The sequence below is a fragment of the Erpetoichthys calabaricus genome, chromosome 1 (assembly GCF_900747795.2).
Source record: "Erpetoichthys calabaricus chromosome 1, fErpCal1.3, whole genome shotgun sequence".
Lineage (NCBI taxonomy): Eukaryota > Metazoa > Chordata > Cladistia > Polypteriformes > Polypteridae > Erpetoichthys > Erpetoichthys calabaricus.
The window spans coordinates 330573469-330594583 of NC_041394.2; the positions used below are offsets into that span (position 1 = coordinate 330573469).

The following is a 21115-nucleotide window of genomic DNA, read 5'->3' on the forward strand; positions in this document are numbered from 1 at the left end:
AGTTACAGTACTGGGGGCTGCTCCTCACTCTTCTTCAATTTGTTGAAGTGGCTCTTCAGCACAGAGCAGATAATCTGGCAATAGGAAGGATTGAAGCACATGGTGTAGAGGATCTCTTTCTCCTCAATGTACAGAAACGCCTCAGTACCCAGATCAGTGTCACCAAAGAATCTCTTAAAGTATATCAGCCTTTGTTCAGGGAAGAACCCCAGGATCTCTGCAAATCGATCAACTCTTGTCATATCAATGGTCTCCAAGGCTGTTGGTCGGCTTGTGATCAGAATTGTACAGCCCTTCAGTAATGTCTGACTGACCAGGCTGGTGATCAGAATATGGACAGGAAAGAAAGTCTCTGGGTCTGAGCATAGTCTCTTCTGTGTGAAGTCCAGTTGGTGTTTGTATTCATCTAGGCCATCAAAAATAAAGAGGAGGGCTTCAGGTTTCTTCAGGATTTCTCTCAGTCTTGGGTCATTGAGATATGAATAATGCCTTACAATTAGCCTGGTCAGAGGCATCTGTGACTCATTCTCATTGTCCAGGAGGTTGAGGTACCTGAATTTAAACAGGAACACAAACGCAAACTTCTGGTGATGGGTACCTATGCTCCAGTCAAACAAGATCTTCTGGACCATGGTGGTCTTCCTAATTCCAGCCACTCCACTCACCACCACTATGTTGGGGGAAGTTCCACATTCAGGATTCCTTCTGAAAAGCTGCTGAGTCCAGAGTCGCTCACATTTCTCCTTTGTCCGTTCCTCCACTAGCTCTGCATGAGTCCTCCCAGTCTTCAGAATTTCATGTTGGGTCTCACAATAGGTTTTTCTGTATTGTTTAAAGATCATCAGCTCTATGTATCTAGTCTCAAAACTCACAATTCTGGGGCATGGATCTCCAGAAGAAGGCTGATCCTCCAGGGTTCTTGTGGATTTAGATATAGCCTTCCTGTGTATTTTATGAATATCTGAAAGTCACAATAAGAAGATAGTGAGGAAAGTGAAAAGCACAGGACTAGAGGAGCTGATGAAAAAAGGATGTTGGACGAGCTTATTACCTTCAATAAGAGGCTCAATTGGACTGGACTGAATCTCCAACAGGATGTCCAGTCCTGAAAAGACAAGAATAAAGACCAAGGAGATAATGTCAGCAGTTGGAGAGTAGTATAATTATGAAAAAAATTGGTCCAGGATATGCTAACAGAAAAACACAATAGAAATTTACAAATATATCAAACTACAATACACACTGTATGTAATTTTTTGTGAAAATGAGATGGACTGCTGCCACCATGTTGATTTGTCATGTCATTCTCAATCCTGCCTAATTCAGGTCAGAGATGTATAACTTTGTGCGGACATAAAATGTGAAAGTCTGAAAAAGAGCAGACCACCAATGTGAGTCAACATTGTGAGGCCTGCAATTCATTGTCTGGCCAATCAAAACCCACGTGGCATAGTGGGCGTTCTGAGTTTCTTACTGGCTGAGCAGAGTACAGGGTGGAAATTGACCAACCAGAAGGGGCAGTGAATTGTATCATTCCCTCAATCTGCAAATAATACTTTATAATCATTATGGCCAGCATTTCAAGAGTATGATGTTCAGCTAATCGTCAAGAGTAGATTTGGGGTCTCACTCAATGCTTACCAGTAAGGATCATACCCAGAGGTCTAAAGGAGGAGTGTTATTGAAACTGGAGTCACATTAAAGATGATTTGAGAGGTAAAATTTTAGTAGAGAAAATAGAAACTGAAGTCTCTAGATGAACAGTAAGTTTCTTCTGTAAAAGAAAAATAAAACATTGGAAAAAAAAAACAAACAAGACTGAGCATTACTGTAGAAATATCTCTTCTGCAGTCTCTAAATGGTTTAAGAAAGTGAAAAATTAGCATACAAGCTTAATGGATGCAAGTGTGGACCTAAAGGGGAACTAAGATTGGGGATAAGGAGAAGAATGAGGTCTATGTTTCCAAGTCTGGTACAGAAGAAAAATTAAAAATATAATTATATATATATATATATATATATATATATATATATATATATATATATATATATATATATATATATATATATATATATATAATGTCTTAAAGGTGGTTGATACAGCAGGGGAGATAGGCAGGTCATATGAGCAGCAATTTGGGAACCTCTAAAGAAGAAATCAGTATATGAGTTCCTAAACCCATAGGGTATGACCACTGATCTTAATTGTGGATCAATTAATGTCTTAAGAGACAAAAGTTGGCATTCTGAGGAATCATGTGGGCATCTTAGTGTACATGAGGGCACCCAGGAGCAGGGAGGGAAACACTTCAGATTTATTGTTTTATTTTATGTTCATGTGTCTCTCCCTCCATTTCCTCCCCTTGCACCAGACATTGAGTCGTTTCCTGTTCTGTAAGACTCCTTTAACTCACCCATATCTGTCACCTCCTCCAATATTCTTGTCATATTTGGTGATGGAAATTTCACAAGTTCTTCACCCAGTGCTTTCCACAAGCTGACCAGCACCTGTCTGTCCTTCATCATCATATTATTGATAAAGTATTCCACTCCCACTCGCCTTCCAGCCTTTTCTTTAGTTTTGTATCTCTGAAAGACAACCATTTCACCACAGGTCCAGATTAGGGATGAGCAATGGGGGATTAGAGCAGTCAGTCTGGTGCAATGACCTCACAGCAACACTTGTATCATGGATTGGCCAGGACTCTGTTCCTTGTTTTAGTTTCTTTGCTTTGCACTCGTTTGTATTTTTAATACGTATGTTATGTTTCATGTTACTGAGTATGCATAAGAGCTCTTTCTTTCTTTCTTTTTCTTTCTTTTTCTTCCTTTCTTTCTCAGTTTTGTGTATTTATTTGCTAAGAAAGTCAATTTATTTGTCGTTTGTCCTATTGTTTTCCTTGTGCTCAGTATATGGAGCCAAAGGGGGGCAAGATCCTCTAACATATCAGCCATTGGAAATCCTTTAACCTATATAATGTACAAGTCGGGTTTATTACTATGGCACATTCATTTTTTGTATTATTCAGTTCCCATTCTTAGATTTCATTTGTACTTTGAAAATTTATTGTTATTTCACTTACTATAATTTTACTTATTTGGCTGACGCCTTACAACATTGGAGATACAATTGGTTAAATTTTTTTTTCCCAATTTGAACACAGGCAGGTGAAGTGATTGCTCACGGTCACCCAGTGTCAGTAGTGGGCTTTGAACCTGTCACTTCAGGGTTTGAAGTCTCAATCCTTAACCTTTTCAATTTTGATTGCCTGTACCTTGCACTTTCTGCTTGTTTAAGGTTTTTGCACTTTGGATTTTGTTCTTTTTTGGAGTTGTCTGCTTAAGGCAAACTTTTTTGCTTTTATTTTTAACAAACTTTATTTTTGTTAAAATAAGAACTATTTAATTTTATTATTTCAGCCAGGATTTGTCACAGTTCCATTTACTTTCTTAGCATTTCTATGCTTGGCCTAGTTTAAGAATGCAGGCCACAAGGCTGCTCAGGAGTTTCAGGGCTAGGTCTGTTAGGTGGTTTCATGCTTTTCTTAAGCTTTGTAAGGCCAGCATTTACAACACTTTATGCTTTTATGGAGGCTCATCCTGTCTCATCTAGGAACAGAATACCCCCCTTTTGAGCTCTCCTTTACATCTGCGTTTCTTCCACTTCAGTAACAGGAAGGCTTGCCTACCTTTGCCTCATCATTGGTGAGGATTTGCTTGGTGACAAGGTTCTGCAGAATGCTGATGATATCATATTCAATCACATAGGCCAACTGGGGCTTGTAGTATTCAGTAATCCTGAGGAGATCTTCATGATGGAATTGTTTAATGGCCTCAGAAAACTTCTGAAGTAAACCTAAAATGAGAAATTGAAGGATGAAGGAGCAGTTTCAGTTCAGGAGTCAAAGGTCAGTCTAGGATGACCAGCTATCTCAATACCAACTCCTAAATGACTTTACCTATTCATACAAAAATATGAGAGGACAAGCCAAATTATTATTTATAAATATTTAACTAGTTTGAGATATCCTTATTTCATGACTTCTTAAAATATTTAAAGATATCTTCAATTAAATTCCAGACATGTAAAGAAGATTTACAGATATTTAAAGAAAAGCCAAGCAAAATGACACCTTTTCTCTACATAATAGCTACCACGGTACAACACCCTAGTACTACAGATATTTAAAAAAATTAAAGATATCATCAAATGATTAGATAATATTTCAAACATATCTTTTAGTCACAACCTATTTATTGAAAGATTTCTTAAAATGATTTACAGATATCCTAAAGGATTCATAGATATTTGAGAAATGTGGCTAGCCTTGGTAAAATGAGATTGATTACAAGTGACATCAAGGGCCTTTTGATGGATTACAAGTGACATCAAGGGCCTTTTGAACCAGAAGAAAAGAGCCTTTAAAGACGGTGTTTCTAGACTTCTCTAGCGCCTTCAACACCATCCAACCTCTGCTCCTTAGGGACAAGCTGACAGAGATGAGAGTAGATTCATACCTGGTGGCATGGATTGTGGACTATCTTACAAACAGACCTCAGTATGTGCGTCTCGGGAATTGCAGATCTGACATTGTGGTCAGCAACACAGGAGCGCCACAGGGGACTATACTTTCTCCGGTCCTATTCAGCCTATATACATCGGACTTCCAATATAACTCGGAGTCCTGCCACATGCAAAAGTTTGCTGACGACACTGCTATCGTGGGCTGCATCAGGAGTGGGCAGGAGGAGGAGTATAGAAACCTCATCAAAGACTTTGTTAAATGGTGCGACTTAAACCACCTACAACTGAACACCAGCAAAACCAAGGAACTGGTGGTGGATTTTAGGAGACCCAGGCCCCTCATGGACCCCGTGATCATCAGAGGTGACTGTGTGCAGAGGGTGCAGACCTATAAATACCTGGGAGTGCAGCTGGACGATAAATTGGACTGGACTGCCAATACTGATTCTCTGTGCAAGAAAGGACAGAGCCGCCTGTACTTCCTTAGAAGACTGGCATCCTTCAACATCTGCAGTAAGATGCTGCAGATGTTCTATCAGATGGTTGTGGCGAGTGCCCTCTTCTACGCAGTGGTGTGCTGGGGAGGCAGCATTAAGAAGAAGGATGCCTCACGCCTGGACAAACTGGTGAGGAAGGCAGGCTCTATTGTTGGCATAGAGCTGGACGGTTTGACATCCGTAGCAGAGCAACGGGCACTCAACAGGCTCCTATCAATTATGGAGAATCCACTACATCCATTAAACAGTGTCATCTCCAGACAGAGGAGCAGTTTCAGCGACAGACTGCTGTCACTGTCCTGCTCCACTGACAGACTGAGAAGATCATTCCTCCCCCAAACTATGCGACTCTTCAATTCCACCAGAGGGGGTAAACGTTGAACATTATTCAAGTTATTGTCTGTTTTTTACCTGCATTTTTTATTACTCTTTAATTTAATATTTTTTTGCTGCTGGAGTATGTGAATTTCCCCCTGGGATTAATAAAGTATCTATCTATCTATCTATCTATCTATCTATCTATCTATCTATCTATCTATCTATCTATCTATCTATCTATCTATCTATCTATCTATCTATCTATCTATCTATCAGCCATCTATTCTGTGACAATTTGTTAAACATAGAAATTCTCAGCACTTGTCTTCTTTTTCAGGCAACCCTGAAAGAGGAGACTGCACCTGTTTTAGTTTCCTTTACATCTTCTCTTTGGGAATCCACGCCACAGTCTTCCAGGCTTGAGGCATTGTAACTGCTTTACCCTTTACATGGTGCTGGAGAGGCATGTTAATCAAAACTTTGTGACAGTATCCAGTGCTTTCAGCATTTCCAAACTTTTGATATGCTCGATCTTTTGTATTTTAATCTTATGATTGACTTAGTAAAAGTATTTAGAATAATCAGTATGTTTTGTGAACTTTATGAATCATGACAGGACTATGTCAGGGCCTCAGAAATGGTTTGATCTTAGCCTTGCTTTGGAAGGTAATAGAGGACAAGTGGGAGGAAGGGAAAGAAACAAGTTATGCATACAGTATCTTATTCTGCGTCCACATTTTCACTGTAAAATTTTGCTGAACAGGGTTCAAAAATGAAAAAAGTAGAATTTTGCTGAAAGTAAACACAATTTTTAACATGTAAGTTTTATTTTAAAATGTGAATTCAAAAATAAATAGCCACATAATAATGATTATACATTAAAGTCTGTATGCTGGAATATCAAAGGTCTCAATCAGGAACTCAAAAGGAAAAAAAATATTTTTACATCATTGTTTTATGCAGACAAACATAATGTTTTAAATTCAATTCATTAAAATAAAATGCATCCATCCATCCATTATCCAACCCACTATATCCTAACTACAGGGTCACAGGGGTCTGCTGGAGCCAATCCCAGCCAACACAGGGCGCAATGCAGGAAACAAACCACGGGTGCGCACACACACACTAGGGACAATTTAGAATCGTCAATGCACCTAATCTGCATGTCTTTGGACTGTGAGAGGAAACCGGAGCACCAGGAGGAAACCCACGCAGACACGGGGAGAACATGAAAACTCCACGTAAGGAAGACCCAGAAAGCAAACCCAGGTCTCCTTACTGTGAGGCAGTAGCGCTACCACAATGCCAGTGTGTTTCTTCGTGCCGGTCCCAAGCCCAGATAAAGGGTGTAAAAGTTTGCCAAATCAATATGCGGACAACAATACAAATTTCCATACCAGATCGGTCGAGCCCCGGGTTAACAACGACTGCCACCAGTACTGTTAGCCAACAGGGTGCTTGCAGAAATTGGGCTATTGTTGGCCAAAGAAGAAGAAGGAGAAGAGGGGGGAGACTTGTCCGGAGGCAGGAGGAGAGAAGGAAGGTAAAGAGAGTGAAACTGAGGACAGGAACTTTGAATGTTGGCAGTATGACTGGTAAGGGGAGAGAGTTAGCAGATATGATGGAGAGAAGGAAGACTGATATATTGTGCATGCAAGAGACTAAATGGAAGGGGAGTAAGGCCAAGTGAATCAGAGGTGGATTCAAAGTGTTCTATAATGGCGTGGATGGAAGGAGAAATGGGGTAGGGGTTATTCTGAAGGAACAGTATGTCAAGAGTGTTTTGGAGGTGAATAGAGTGTCAAACAGAGTAATGATTATGAAGCTGGAAAATTTATGTGTGATAATGAATGTTGTTAGTGCATATGCACTGCAAGTTGGGTGTGCAATGGGTGAGAAAGAACATTTTTGGAGTGAGTTGGATGAAGTGATGAACAGTGTACCCAAGGGACAGAAAGTGGTGATTGGCGTGGATTTCAATGGGCATGTTGGTGAAGGGAACAGAGGAGACGAGGAGGTGATGGGTAGGTATGGTGTCAAGGAGAGGAATGAAGACGGTCAGAGGATAGTGGATTTTGCCAAAAGGATGGACATGGCTGTTGTGGGACTCTACTCCCTGCATCCTCACCATTCCTCTCATCTCCCTCTCATTTACACACATGTATACTATCTTGTTCCTACTGACCTTCATTCCTCTCCTCTCTAGGGCATATCTCCACCTCTCCAGGGTCTCCTCAACCTGCTCCCTACTCTTGCTACAGATCACAATTTCATCAGCAAACATCATAGTCCACGGGGATTCCTGTCTAATTTCGTCTGTCAACCTGTCCATCACCATTGCAAATAAGAAAGGGCTCAGAGCCGATCCCTGATGTAATCCCACTTCCATCTTAAACGCATCCATCACTCCTACCACAGACCTCACCACTGTCACTTCCCTCATACATATCCTGTACAACTCTTATATACTTCTCTGCCACTCCTGACTTCCTCATACAATACCACAACTCCTCTGGAGGCAGACTTCCTTAACAGAAAGAAAACAACAAAATGAAGTTACTACGAAATCTTCAGTTGTAAACCACCTCCAAAAAACTGAGCCAAAGAAAAAAGTGTATCAAATTAATAAATATTCCTAAACTTATCATAACACTTAAAGGTCCTATAAAATTTCTTTCTGTATATGTTATTAAAATAAAATGTAAAAACATTGCATGGTGTACATTATTAAAGCAAATAGAATGCAAAAAAAAATTAAACATGAAAGTTTCTTTTTAGTAAAGTGTGTGAAGACTTGAAAACGGTTTTTGGTTTGTCTGAAATTTTCTCAAATGAAAAATAAGCTTTTGACTGTATTTTACCTGAGTTGGCAGCAACATCTTCATCACGTCTTCTCTTCTTAATGATCATTGATATAAATTTCTTATTCAAGCCGTTTTCAGACATCTTTAGATGTGACAAGGGCTGAAACGTCTGATTTTTCACAGAAGTACATGTGGCCTCAGTAAGCAGAGACTGTGGAAATAAGACAGAGGTGAAACTAACATTAAAAAATGACAAGCACCGACATGAGGGCCTAAAGGAGAACCTAGAAAAAGGGAAAATTCTTTAATCAAGTACTGTCATTCATTTACATGGGGCGTTCCTGAAGATCCTTGTAAATGCCTGTGTCCCTGTCTCAGACACTGGACAATGGCCTCAGGAATTAATCCCCAGTAGTCAGTGTAAACGCGAGATGGTAGAAGCCTCTCAGAATCATATAAAGACTCCAAAATTAATTTCAAAGATGTTGCGCATGAATTAAATGACAGTATCCACTGTCCTTAACAACCTTAATGGAATTCAGTGGAAACAGGAACCCATAAGAACAAACTGATATGAGGTGGTCATTGCTAAATGACAAACATTTAAGCCATAATGTAAAAGCCAAATATAGAAACAATAATTCTAAACACATGCTTAAAAATTGCATATTTCTGCAGACACTACATGAGAACAGAGTAAAATATGGCAACATTGAAGTATTATTTCAATTTTGTGCTAAATTCACGTACATATCTCTGCAATTTTATTAACATTAACATTTCATTCTATAAAAAGTCAAAAACATGCAAACCTTCACTGCTCTTTGCCAATTAAGAAATAAGTGTGAAGGAAAATAAATGTAACTGTTTAATCACATTTCACATTTTCACTTTCATTTTTCTACGTTAATGTTTTGAATGCTTTTTTTTTTTACACTACAACATTTGAGGAACAAAAAGGCTAACCCAGCTCATGTATAAGGCAAGGACCCGAGCAAGATGCCAACTCACTCCAGGGCACACTCAGGCACACATCCATAAGGATCAATTAAAAGTGGTCAATTGTTAGAAACTTAAATAAATACATTAAATTGCTAAACTCATCTTTAGGTTACTGTGGGGCAGCACGGTGGTGCAGTGGATAGCGCTGCTGCCTCGCAGTTAGGAGACCTGGGTTCACTTCCTGGGTCCTCCCTGCGTGGAGTTTGCATGTTCTCCCTGTGTCTGCAGACATGCAGTTTAGGTGCATTGGTAATTCTAAATTGTTCCTAGTGTATGGGTGTGTGTGCCCTGCGGTGGGCTGGTGCCCTGCCCGGGGTTTGTTTCCTGCCTTGCACCCTGTGTTGGGTGGGATTGGCTCCAGCAGATCCCCGTGACCCTGTAGTTAGGATATAGTAGGTTGGATAAGTGATGGATTTAGTTACTACTCCATTGGAAACACAGTTTTGGTACTATAAAAATGCGTCTATTATTCATTTACTATTATGTTACCTTAACAAACACAAAGCAGCAAATTTTTTTTCATCTGTGCAATGTGACTGACTAACAAAATTTCATTTTGGAGTGCTCCGAGGTGACTTAACTGAGACACATTTTACTTGATATTCCATATTTAGTATAAGATCTGTGAATCCTTCATATTAACAAATCATTTTACCATCATGTCAATGTGCCAAACCAATGTTTTAGAAGTGTTGTGAAGACCACAAGAAGCCTTTAAGGTCTTCTTGCATAAGTGTAAATGAGTATTAGGTGCATTTTTGTGGTACCTAAAGTAAGGTGTAACCTAAAGTAAGGTGTTACATTTATTATTTATACAGTATTTAATCATTAATTCTTTGTTCTAGTACATATATATAATTTTTTTTTTTTTTTTTTTTTTGCTTAACTTCTTGTAAAGCAGTTTGCGTTACATGCCTTACAATAGAGCATGCTATGGAAATAAATGTTATTGTTGTTAATCAAACCTTCAAAAAATCTTTTTGAAAAAGAGTTATTTCATAACAATCATCCATCCATTAACCAGCCAACACAGGGCGCAAGGCAGGAAACAAACCCCGGGCAGGGCGCCAGTCTAATAAGATGCTGCAGATATTCTATCAGACGGTTGTGGCGAGTGCCCTCTTCTACGCAGTGGTATGCTGGGGAGGAAGCATAAAGAAGAAGGATGCCTCACGCCTGGATAAACTGGTGAGGAAAGCAGGCTCTATTGTAGGCATGGAGCTGGACAGTTTGACATCTGTGGCAGAGCGACTGGCGCTGAGCAGGCTCCGGTCAATCATGGAGAATCCACTGCATCCACTAAACAGTATCATCTCCAGACAGAGGAGCAGCTTCAGCGACAGACTGCTGTCACCGACCTGCTCCACTGACAGACTGAGAAGATCGTTCCTCCCCCAAACTATGCAACTCTTCAATTCCACCCGGGGGGGTAAACGTTAACATTATTCAAAGTTATTGTCTGTTTTTACCTGCATTATTATTACTCTTTAATTTAATATTGTTTTTTGTATCAGTATGCTGCTGCTGGAGTATGTGAATTTCCCCTTGGGATTAATAAAGTATCTATCTATCTATCTACATACCACAGGGCACACACACACACACACACACACCAGGGACACATTAGGATCGCCAATGCACCTAACCTGCATGTCTTTGGACTGTGGGAGGAAACCCACGCAGACACGGGAAGAACATGCAAACTCCACGCAGGGAGGACCCGAGAAGCAAACCCGGGTCTCCTAACTGTGAGGCAGCAGCACTACCACTGCTCCACCATGCTGCCCCTCTTCACAATCATGATATATTAATTTGCCACATAAAACTTTGTTTTAAAGTAAAGTGTTTTTCATAAATTTTAAAAACACCTTGTCTGTTCATGCAGTTTGCAATAAGTCTAATAGGTAGACAGGCCCATATACAGTATAATAAAAACCTTAAAACTTAGAAATAAATCCGTTGTTCAAGTTTATTGATATTACATACAAACTGCAAAAAATTGTATTCATGTCACATAAAGAAGGAAAAAAAAAGGAAAAAGCAAAACATTGTTGGGACATTTAGCCATTTTTAAGGTGACTGGCTAAGTGACTTGCTTTGCTTTACTTTGCCTTCCTTTGCAGTGACCTTTGTGAAAACATAAAAAGATGTAATTGAACAAAATGTATGTGTGTATAGAAAATAGGACAGAGTGATGAAACTTGTTTGTGTTTTGCGTACGTGACAAAAAGCATGTATACTTTCTGGAAGTTTCTTTTGATGATGTGTGTGACAAGAAAATATACCTTTAGGGTAATGACTTTACAAAAACTGGAAAAGTACAATGAGTCAGGATGCTATTTTTTGCTTACATGGTCAACGATCAGGAGATTAGAAAGGTATAAAAGAACAAGGACATCTGCGCTCGAGGCAGATGAAGCGCGGTGTCCTGGGACTGTGTTTCTCTGACATTTTACCCTTGCCTGGTATGTATTAATAAAAGGTTTTGACTAATTTTAATTTTCTTCTCTGTTTTCAGTCAGAAAAAGTGTCCACAGTTTTTGGCGCCCAACGTGGGGCAAGAGACGGCCGGTCGACTCCTCCGGCGAGACCATTTCAGTGATCCGTCTTAACAGCGGACTGCCGTTAACTTGAGATATCCGGCAGCAGAGCATGCAGCTCCGGCAAAAGTTAGGACTGCCCTGTCCTGAAACAGTTCTTGCGTGAGGAGCCCCTGGTCTCCTCTTTGCTACATCCACGGTGACTGAACGGATTTCCAGACAGAGCTTGCACACTTCCAGGCTGGGGTAAGCACCGGGGGATTTCCGAATATTTTTTATTTTCTAAATAACGGGAGGGCGAGTTTCCTGTTGACCGTCTAGTCATACTCATATCTCAACGGGTTGCTTAAGGTGATGGAGACTTGACCCAAGCAGTTTGACGCATACGAAAGGTCTGACGAAAGGATACTGGCCTCACCCATATCCTAGACTCGGCTGGACGTATTGATGTAGTATTCTGCTGAACCGAATCGGACACGAAGTCACCTGAGCTGGAATCCGGGGATGTGAGCGGACAGGCTAACGGGACGAGTAACGGGGTGGTATGGAAATATAAACCGAAAAGAGCACAGATTGCAGGATTGCTGTTAGGAAGGAATAAATAAATCTACATACGGAAGAAGCAACAAAACCGTGTTCTCCTGGGAACTGGATCAGTTGATAGTTAGGTGTCTCCCCTTGGAACTAAGAAGGGAACAGTTTAGGTTTAGTGAGTGGCACACTTAATGCCTTGCTGATTCATACGTACAAGGGATTAGGCGAATCAGTATATAGTTGGAAAATTAAATACAGAACCCGGGAGGGCAAGGGAACAAAATGGGAACTTATAACAGTAAGCCTGTTAATCGCCGCACAGGGGGATCAAAATCATTAGTGCTGGAAGGATTATTTTCGGAGGATCAACAGACGCCCCGTAAAAATGGGTCTCCTAGAAAATTTATAGAAAAGAAGACAGGTTTAGATTTATCCTATTATTTTTTTCCCCTCCTCAGAACCGACCTCAGACACCTCTATTATCCCCTCCTCTATTCCCCATTCCGATTGCCCCCCCCCCTGCACTACAACTAGCAGAAGTTTCCCCTGATGATTCCCCAGGCACAGATCACTATGACCCCTCAACCCATCGTGATGACCCACCCTGTACTAGACAAACCCCCGTCTCCAAATGCACTCGAAGTCAAACCTCCACTCACAGACCAGCTCCAACTTTTTTCTCCTCTAATCCTTCACTTACTTGCCCTTTAATAGAAGTTCCCAATCCCCATTATAACCCTGCCCATCCAGCTGGACCCCAAAATCCCACAACAGTTATGATAAATCGGAATTGGGACATCCAAGAACTAAAAGATGTCGTGAATGCACTTCCAGATCCAAAGGAAGTAGGAGGACTAAAATTTGTTGAACAACTTGATCAGTTAGATAGCATCCATCCACCCATCCATTTTCCAACCCGCTGAATCCGAACACAGGGTCACGGGGGTCTGCTGGAGCCAATCCCAGCCAACACAGGGCACAAGGCAGGAAACAATCCCGGGCAGGGTGCCAACCCACCGCAGGACACACACAAACACACCCACACACCAAGCACACACTAGGGCCAATTTAGAATCGCCAATCCACCTAACCTGCATGTCTTTGGAATGTGGGAGGAAACCGGAGCGCCCGGAGGAAACCCACGCAGACACGGGGAGAACATGCAAACTCCACGCAGGGAGGACCCGGGAATCGAACCCAGGTCCCCAGATCTCCCAACTGCGAGGCAGCAGCGCTACCCACTGCGCCACCGTGCTGCCAAGTTAGATAGCATGTATAAGCCTAATGCTGCTGAATGGACCCAGGTACTTCGTCGAAAGTTTGGGACCACATGGGCCACTGTTAGCAGGGGTGTCCGCAATGACATTCCATGGGTATGGAACCCAGCTTTAACTCGAGGACAGGGGATAGGTGGAGAAGGCGAATTTAACCCACAATGGGAGGCGTTGAGACAAAATATTGCAGAAAAATATAAAAAAGGAACGGACTGGTCCCTTATTTCTGCTGCAAAACAAAAGAAAGACGAGACGGTTGATGAATGGGCACATAGGATTCAAGACCTTATGGCTAATCACTCGGGCTTGGGAAATGCTGATGACCGCACCCGAGCTGCAGTTCCACCTTTTGTTTCCGGCTTGCGCCTTGATATACAAAACAAAGTCCGCACTTCCTGTATTGAGTGGGAAAGTGCCACGTTTGATGAAGTCAAACGACATGCTGAACAGGCCGAATCGGACTCTCATGCCAAATTATTGGCAGCACAGATGAACTATTATACCAGGAATGCTCCTGACCAAGGTCGAGGATATGGCTTTAGAGGAAGGGGACGAGGACGAGGAAGAGGACGAGGTGGTTTTAGAGCTCCTCCTGTTGACCACACTAAGAATCCTTTTATTCCCTCTCCCTTAAATTCCAATGCTAATTCCTTCTCTTGCTACGCCTGTGGTGAAACTGGACATTTTCGTCGAGAGTGCCCTCACAGACAGCAACAACCCCCACCTCCCCTTATTCCACCTGTTTCCTCTGACACCCCTGACTAACAATACTGGCCATAGGAAAACGCTGGGACCTCCAGCCACTTTTTTCAACTACCTTTGCTCACTCATAATTCAGAGACTGATCCTTTACTGACATTGTTCGTTGATGGCACTGAGACTGTTTTCTTAATCGATACTGGTGCCACTCGCTTGCTGGCAAAGGTCCCTGCTTCAAACGAAAACTGTTACTGTGCTTCCTGCTTCTGGACAACCTCACCTTCTTCAAGTATCAAAACCTCTTCAAGTCCAGTCACGTCCTGGCGGACATACTTTGTTCAACCCTAAAGTTGTTGTGTCAAATTACCCCTTACCCCAAACCCTTTTTTGCAGCATGGACTTTAGATATTTCCCCACACATCATTCTCCTCAAAGCCCTACACTCTTTTTCCCCTTGTCTTTTTCCCAATTTACAGGCCCCTGACATTTTACACTAGAATCTTTCCTTATTTCTGGTATTTGCCCCGAAACCCTTCACATCTACTGTGTTTTTATTTCATCCACAAAGGCTGCTGCTTCTGTTCATCTTACATGCTCACAGCACATATATTATCTTGGCGGCATAGTGCCTCATATTTTTTCCTTCGCTAAATCTCACACTGTTAAATGGGAGAAAACAGGGCCATGGGTGGAAAAATGCCTTGAAAGAACAGACTGGTTACAAATTACTCCGGGTATTTTTGATACTCCTGACCATTTAATAACTAAAGTAGTGTTTCAAAGGATAGCCCACTGTGAGCCTCTGGTGATCCACCCGAAATCCTCCTTCCGCCCGCACCGTGCCCAATATCCTTTGTCTCCCGAAGCAGAGGCTGGCATCTCCGCCGTACATCCCGATCTCGTCAAACGCGGTACCGCCGATGGACATGGACCGTCATGCCTCAGGGATACAGAGAAGCCCTTTGTGTTTATGGACAAGCTCTTGCCCAAAATTTGGACGGCTTTTGGCCGGAAATAGGTAGTATATTGATACAGTATGTAGATGGAAAGCGCGACGGAAGAAAATTGTACAATTCATACTCGGAAATTGTTGCTGTTTCTGGAGGAAAAATCATACTCGGAAATTGTTGTTGTTTCTGGAGGAAAAATGGCCATAAAGTTTCTAAGGTTAAGCTGCAGCTAAACAAAACAACAGGTTATGTCTGTTTTAGGTATTCTGGGCTACTGCAGACAGTGGGTTCTAAATTTTACTGAAAGAGCACAGCCGTTGCAACAATTGGCTGAGAAGGCTCTCTGTACCCTCAAAGCTACTCTTTTATCTGCGCCCGCGCTAGGTTTGCCTGATTATTCTCGTCCATTCACTTTGTTCGTGGACGAAAAGCAGGGATTTATGAATGCAGTACTGACGCAACAACATGGAGATAAACAAAGACCGGTGACTTATTTTTTTTCTAAAAAAAAAAAAAAAAAAAAAAAACTGGATCCAGTGGCCGCACCACTTCCTCCGTGTCTTCGTGCTGTGGCTGCAACAACAGAAGCTGTATTGGCAAGCACGGATGTAGTTCTCATGAAATTTCTTCTGTCCTTTTCTTTTTTCTTGTGAGTTAATATTCTCTGTGACTGTAGCCTTTTTCTGGGAATGCGGTCTTGCTGTGGTATCGTACCGTGTGGTTTCTCGATAGTTGGATTTGTCCTTGTTGTCGTAATTGGATCGCCACGGAAGTTTTTTTCCTTGTTGTCGCTGACTCAGTTCGCCAACGAAGTCTCCTTGATCTGGAAACCGGCGCCGTTTAGCTGAGCAGGATTGTGTTAACACCAGCTAACATCATGAGAGGCTGTTTTATGTTTGTTTGTCCTGAAGAGTTGAACTTGCTTTTCTTCAGAGTCCATTTGTTTCTGTTTCCTTTGCTGCATTGTTTCCAAATATAGTGTAAATATAGAATAATACTGGGGTGAAGTGTGTTGAAAATGGTTTGGGTGATTTTGTGTGTTATAGAGTGTATTAAAGGGATCCCTATGAGTATCAGAATGTACTCTGTACTTTGTCAAATGCTACAATTGAAAAATGGAGCGCCCTCAACCAGTTACGCAGTGGTCCAAGGGGACCGCCTGCTGGAAGCAAATCAAATTTCATAAAGCTAAGTGCACAAAACAGCTGAACTCGTAGCACTCACTCAAGCATGTCAGCTGTCCGAAGGGAAGATCGTAACAATTTATACAGATTCCAGGTATGCTTTTGGAGTCTGCCATGATCATGGAACACTATGGAAACTAAGGGAATTTAAGACCAGTCCTGGAGAGCTCTAACTAAAAACTGAAAAAGATAATTATCGATTTGTGTAATTGGTTTAGCGCAAATGAATGTCTCCACTTTTGTTTAAGGCTTGTAAATATACAAAAGTATTTTTCCTTTTAAACCCTGATCAAGTTTGAAGGAAAAATACTCTTTTAATAATATTACATGAGAAGGGAGACAAGTTTTTTGGCGATAAGCGGAATGTGTCTAATTGTGATATGAATGTGTGTCTAGTTGTAATATGAATGGAAGTTGTGTATTTTAGGTACTATAAAGGAAGAGCATGGTGACGCAGTGGTCAGCACACTTGATACGAATAAAGGTTCAAGCACGTATGTTTTCCTTGTTAATAATAAGCATGAAGGAAAAGACGCGTTTAAGTATGTTACATAGATAACTTTTAAGCACAACTTAAGACCAGTACTGGCAAACCCATCCAACATCAGAAATTGATCGAATCCCTTTTAGAAGTTATAACCAAACCATCGGAGCTAGCGATTGTTAAATGTCAAGCTCACACAGGAAAACAGGATCCTGCTAGCAAAGGGAATGATTTAGCTGACCACTTTGCTAAAGAGGCTGCATATAATAACACACCAATTTCTTTATTCCAACAGAGAAATGACCAGGACCCTGATAATCAAATTATTTCTTTACAGAATGCAGCCACGGATATCGAAAGGAGAAAATGGTCCAAAGAAGGGTCCCTCTCTGATGGAGTATGGACTCATAAACACACTAACAAACCTTTTCTCCCAATGATTTTCTCTCTAGTCTTGCAGGTTTGCGAACCTCGTTGAAGGAAATCCACCAGCAGGTTGATCAAGCCTGGAGGACCAGCCCCCTTTCCAAGGATTTACCAATTCCTTTGGGCACCTGGATCCTGGTTCGAGATACTCGGAGGAAACACTGGCATCAGCCTAGGTGGAGAGGATCATTCCAAATTCTTCTATCCACACCACACGCCGTGAAAGTTGAAGGATTGCCTGCCTGGATTCACGCCTCACATTACAAGAGATGGCACCCTTGATTGCTGTGCTACTATGTTTTTCTTTTCCCTTGTCTACTGCCCTGGTCACCTTGACTTTCCCGTTGGGAATTACCACATCAGTGCAGTTTGATTTCTGCTCTATTATCAACTGTGGGACTGGTCGACAAGCTCAGTGGACCGGATCTGACAAATACGTGTGTATGAGGGGAAGTGACTGCGACAACTGGCAATGGGTTTTTGCTAACACTGGAACTGAGGACTGGGGTTATCAACCTTTTGAGGCCCAAAAATACGGTTTGAAAAATCGGTTTTCTATCATAAAAGGACATGCCTCTCATTGTATGTGCTGACAACCATTGTAACTCAGGTATTTATGTATTAGGGGTATATGTATCTGGAACAGACCCTTTAGGGAGATTTCTAATTAAGATTGACGATCCTGTTACTAACACCCCTCATTCTCTGGCACACACACCCATCTCCCCAACTTTTGGTTCAGATTTTTCTCCTGTTAGGATTATGAATATTTCTACCCTTTCATCCACTTTTTCAGTAGAAACTGGTTATGGGGATCAGAATAGATGGTTGCAGTGGGCTCATTGTTATGCGTGCGCTGCAGCCCGTCCCCATTTAGCTACAGTCCCTTTCCCATTATCTAACATTTCTGACCCCGTGGGGTTGCCCTGCCTTCTGTATTTATTCACTACTTCCAAGAAACCCCTCTCTAGTTCAAAGTGTTCTAATCTATCTATTCTTTTTTCCCCCACCCGTCACATGGATACCCCTATGTTTCAAACTCACGAAGGAAATTATACATGTTTCAAATCTAATGGAGCGACATGGGTAGGTGAATTACCATTTTCTTTCTGTTCTCAAACTTTTCAGGTTAATTTTTCTCTGAACACCGTTCTGTCTACCTTTCTTCTCTCCCAAACCACTCCTAGATCAGATATTTGGTGGATGTGCAGTAGGTCCAAATTATTTGCCACCCTTCCCCCTAACTGGTCTGGTACCTGTGCTCCAATCCAATTAGTTATGCCTTTTGGACTTCTATCCTTACCTCCCTCTCACTCCCCATATTATTTCACACCTCCTTTTTATTTCCGACATACCCGCTCTCTTTTCCATATGCCTACTAATATCTCCTTACATGGCCCTGGAGTATACATAGATGCTATTGGAGTCCCTAGGGGTGTCCCAGACAGATTTAAAGCTAGGAATTAAGTCGCAGCCGGTTTTGAATCTATCATACCCCAAATTACTATTAATAAGAATGTAGACTGGATTAATTACCTTTATTATAACCAGCAACGTTTCCTTAACTTCACCAAAGACGCTATTGAAGGCATACATGAACAGCTTGATCGTACTTCTCTGATGACTTGGCAAAATCGTCTAGCCTTGGACATATTACTTGCCGAAAAGGGAGGTGTTTGTGCTATGTTTGGTGATGCTTGTTGTACATATATTCCAAATAATACCGCGCCAGATGGATCAATAACTCGTGCATTGGCAGGCCTCACTGCTCTCTCTAAAGAACTTTCCACTAATTCTGGCATTACAAATCCCTGGGATCAGTGGTTTGCATCCTCCTTCGGATCCTGGGGACAATGGATAAGATCTGTTTTCATTTCTTTGGTTGTGACATTTTGTCTCCTCCTTCTGGTTGGTTGTTGTATTATCCCTTTGTGTCGCTATATAATATCTAAGTACTTTACCGCCTCTATGGAAAGGGCATATGTGCTACATGATGAGCGCATGTCTCGTATAGCTTCTTCCATTTTCTCTCCCCCTTCCCCTTCATCAACCATTTCAAGATAGAATTTATAGGCCCACATCATTTTTGTTCAAAAAGGGAGGAGTGTGAAAACATAAAAAGATGTAATTGAACAAAATGTATGTGTGTATAGAAAATAGGACAGAGTGATGAAACTTGTTTGTGTTTTGCGTACGTGACAAAAAGCATGTATACTTTCTGGAAGTTTCTTTTGATGATGTGTGTGACAAGAAAATATACCTTTAGGGTAATGACTTTACAAAAACTGGAAAAGTACAATGAGTCAGGATGCTATTTTTTGCTTACATGGTCAACGATCAGGAGATTAGAAAGGTATAAAAGAACAAGGACATCTGCGCTCGAGGCAGATGAAGCGCGGTGTCCTGGGACTGTGTTTCTCTGACATTTTACCCTTGCCTGGTATGTATTAATAAAAGGTTTTGACTAATTTTAATTTTCTTCTCTGTCTTCAGTCACAAAAAGTGTCCACACCTTTCAGTCCAAGGGGTGAGATTTAACCTCAGAAAGTAATCGCCAAGTACCAATATTAACATTATTGAATACTGATGTCCCGACGTGAAGCGCAGTGTCTGTTCTGTAGACAACTAGACAATAATAACTGAAAGAGTCACATGTTACAGTTACATATACAGTTAGGTCCATAAATATTTGGACAGAGACAACTTTTTTCTAATTTTGGTTCTGTACATTACCACAATGAATTTTAAATGAAACAACTCAGATGCAGTTAAAGTGCAGACTTTCAGCTTTAATTCAGTGGGGTGAACAAAACAATTGCATAAAAATGTGAGGCAACTAAAGCATTTTTTTAACACAATCCCTTCATTTCAGGGGCTCAAAAGTAATTGGACAATTGACTCAAAGGCTATTTCATGGGCAGGTGTGGGCAAGCCCGTCGTTATGTCATTATCAATTAAGCAGATAAAAGGCCTGGAGTTGATTTGAGGTGTGGTGCTTGCATGTGGAAGATTATGCTGTGAACAGACAACATGCGGTCAAAGGAGCTCTCCATGCAAGTGAAAGAAGCCATCCTTAAGCTGCGAAAACAGAAAAAACCCATCTGAGAAATTGCTACAATATTACGAGTGGCAAAATCTACAGTGTGGTACATCCTGGGAAAGAAAGCAAGCACTGGTTCTTGTGTGATCACCCTTTCTTTCTTAGATTCACATTCCTGAAGTGGCTTTATAAATACACTGAAATTAACTGCATATTGTTTATTAGTGTAATGCATCTGATTGTAATTAACCTGTAGCAATATAATGGTCCAGGGAATAGCCATAGTATTCCAAATACCATAACTGCTTTACCGTTGTTACGCTCACTGCATCTTGTTCTTCTGTCAGCTGCTCCCATTAAGGGTTGCCACTGCGGATCATCTTTTTCCATATTACTCTCACTGCACCACTCGGAGTATTTATATCACTGTATCTGAGTGTGAATCACACCAGCAGCTGATCGGAAAGAGAATTATCGGTATACAGTTTCAAGTACACACTACCTCAACCACGGCAAAAAGCGTCAAAGCCTTTCCTGTACGGACCTCGCGTTTCAGAAACAGTTTCATCCCAAGAACTATAAACGCACTCAATCAGTCCATCAAGTGCTCCTTGTAGAACTGTTTGTACTTATAAGTACAATCACCTCACTGTAAACTTACACTACAGTTATAATATTGCACAACCAGCGCTACTTTTTAAAGCGCGTATGATGACAACATCATTTTTATGATGAAATGCAGCAAAATATGTTGCTTATAGTATACAGATAAAACTTTAACTTCATTTAAATAATCTGCATTGTTAATAATTAAACATGTGAGGACACGGTGCCG

General features: G+C 41.2%; 1 protein-coding gene across 1 annotated transcript in view; it reads right to left on the bottom strand.

Moving 5' to 3' along the window:
* Positions 1 to 2: 2 nt before the first annotated feature.
* Positions 3 to 21115, bottom strand: part of LOC114664676 (NACHT, LRR and PYD domains-containing protein 12-like) — a 38339-nt gene continuing 17226 nt past the window's right edge. The window contains exons 2-6 of the mRNA XM_028818919.2: positions 8205 to 8358; positions 3690 to 3856; positions 2415 to 2589; positions 1052 to 1105; positions 3 to 961 (exon numbers count right to left, since the gene is read on the bottom strand). Coding sequence (XP_028674752.1) covers positions 3 to 961; positions 1052 to 1105; positions 2415 to 2589; positions 3690 to 3856; positions 8205 to 8289 — 1440 coding nt within the window. The 5' untranslated portion in view covers positions 8290 to 8358. The remainder of the gene's footprint in view (positions 962 to 1051; positions 1106 to 2414; positions 2590 to 3689; positions 3857 to 8204; positions 8359 to 21115) is intronic.